This window comes from Limulus polyphemus, unplaced genomic scaffold (assembly GCF_000517525.1).
Source record: "Limulus polyphemus unplaced genomic scaffold, Limulus_polyphemus-2.1.2 Scaffold4610, whole genome shotgun sequence".
Classification (NCBI taxonomy): domain Eukaryota; kingdom Metazoa; phylum Arthropoda; class Merostomata; order Xiphosura; family Limulidae; genus Limulus; species Limulus polyphemus.
The window spans coordinates 27,332-29,386 of NW_013670220.1; the positions used below are offsets into that span (position 1 = coordinate 27,332).

Below are 2,055 nucleotides of genomic sequence, written 5' to 3' on the forward strand. Positions count from 1 at the left end.
CACACAAATATTAAAGTTTAACTGTGTTTTTTTGATACTTACTCTTAAATTAAGAAATTGAGTAATGTATAATACTAACATTTGAATTATAATCTAAAAGTTTGATACCAAAGTTATTGACATAAGTTCATGAAATAGTAGTTCCATAAAATTTTGAATACGAGTCAACAAAAGTGATGACATGGGCTTTCACCCTTGACCCATCTGGAAAGGATTAATGTAGTACACATGGGTGTACTTTTTTAACAAATGGATGGAATAAAAAATTATTATCATAACATTCAAAGGTATCTTATAAGAATTTTTAAGGTCTTTATTTTGTATCATCCTTTCTTTTGAGTGTTAAGCTGCATACAAAATATATTAGTTGCTCATGGCTCTCAATACTTTAAGAGGTATATAGACTGTTGGAGTAGATATGGTTTTAAATTATTCTGTGGATTTATCTTGTCTCTTCCTGATTTAAGGATAAGTTACATTGAATGACCAGTGAATGAAGTCCATTAGGACAAAAAATGTAATGTGTGAAGATTTTGTGATGAGTGTCATATACTGTATGCTGTAACAAAATATGTTTCTAAGATATCATGAAATAAATAAGAGTAAACACTAAGTATAATTGGAAAATGTTTTAATCTCTTGATATGTAAGTAGTCTGAGTGGCATATATAATTTGGAACTACAGTCTTATATGCATAATTTATAATAATACATTTTGTTATAACGTATAACATGACAAGATGAATTACTTGTTATTAGGTGATGATTCTTATGGAAGGAAAGTAATAGTCATCTCAGCCTGCAAGTTGCCATCTAACAAGGAACTTAATCATGCCAAGTTTCTCAGGTAGTTTTTATAATGTAGTCTTAAGTATTGTATCCATACAATGTGGGTTTTTCTAAATCTTGAGGGAATACATCTCAAAGTTTTTCTATAATACTGGTAACTCTGCCATCTTTGTGGTGTTATCATTTTATTGTTCACGTTTATCTTTAGACTTGGGAATTTTGTTTGTCTTCTGCTCTACTGAAGACTTTTTTGTGCATGTTGTTTCTATTATGCTTTGGGATACTTATTTTGGCAAGAAGAATTCACAAAACACTAATTTTGAGATTTCTACATATTTTGAGAGTAACTTTTAGTTTCAATCATTGTGGCATCTCCTGTTTTTTTTTCTGTGGCATTATGCAACTTTCATGTTTGAAACTCTGAGAGAAAATTTGTATGATAACTTTTTTACTATGTACAGCATTTTATTAAAACCCATACTGTTTGATTTCTATGTGTTACTAGATTCTGTGTACTATTTATATTAGTATTATTTTTACATATGGTGAAAAAAGGGGTTAGATTTTGGTAAAACCATAGATAATCTTTATAATTCTGAACTTGTACTAAATAATACAATGACTGCTGAAACTTTTAATACTTGATAAGGAATATATATTTCTAACAAATACTGCAGTTAGGATAACAGGGAAGTGTTTTTTTTTATATTAAAAATCAGCAGTAAGACATTCAAAAGTGTGGTAAAACATTTTTTCTTGTAACTTCAAGAAAATTTTCCATGAAAATTAATGTGTATTAACATTTTTAATCACACAGTTACTGTGATCTAAACAACTGTTTTTTAGAGGAGATTCTGTGGTCTTTGTTATAGGTATCTTATGTTCACTTTGGACCAGTTTGTAGAAAATGACTACACATTAGTATATTTCCACCATGGTCTAAACAGTAAGAACAAACCATCTCTTGGCTGGCTATGGGCTGCTTATAAAGCATTTGACAGAAAGTAAGTTTTATTTTAATAACTACATGTACTTGTAAGGACTTCCTTGTAGTGTGTGTAAAAATAAACATAGTGGCAATACATTTTAAAATTTCCTTTCCCGTTCATACAGTATCTAATATCAGCTGCATGTAAACCATTGTTTTTTTCAATTTTATTGCAGAGTATGGGATTTTAATCATGTATGTTTGTGTATATTTCAAAAAGTATGAATTACACCCACATGGAATTTGGATGCATATCACAATCCTGTTGCATGAAACTC

General features: G+C 29.3%; 1 protein-coding gene across 3 annotated transcripts in view; it reads left to right on the forward strand.

The window, feature by feature from the left end:
* LOC106471420 (rho GTPase-activating protein 8-like) overlaps positions 1-2,055 on the forward strand; it is a 79,862-nt gene that overhangs the window by 24,908 nt on the left and 52,899 nt on the right. For all 3 annotated transcript variants that reach the window (XM_013932020.2, XM_022400022.1, XM_013932021.2), the window contains 2 exons: positions 760-847; positions 1,662-1,793. In XM_013932020.2, coding sequence (XP_013787474.1) covers positions 760-847; positions 1,662-1,793 — 220 coding nt within the window. The remainder of the gene's footprint in view (positions 1-759; positions 848-1,661; positions 1,794-2,055) is intronic.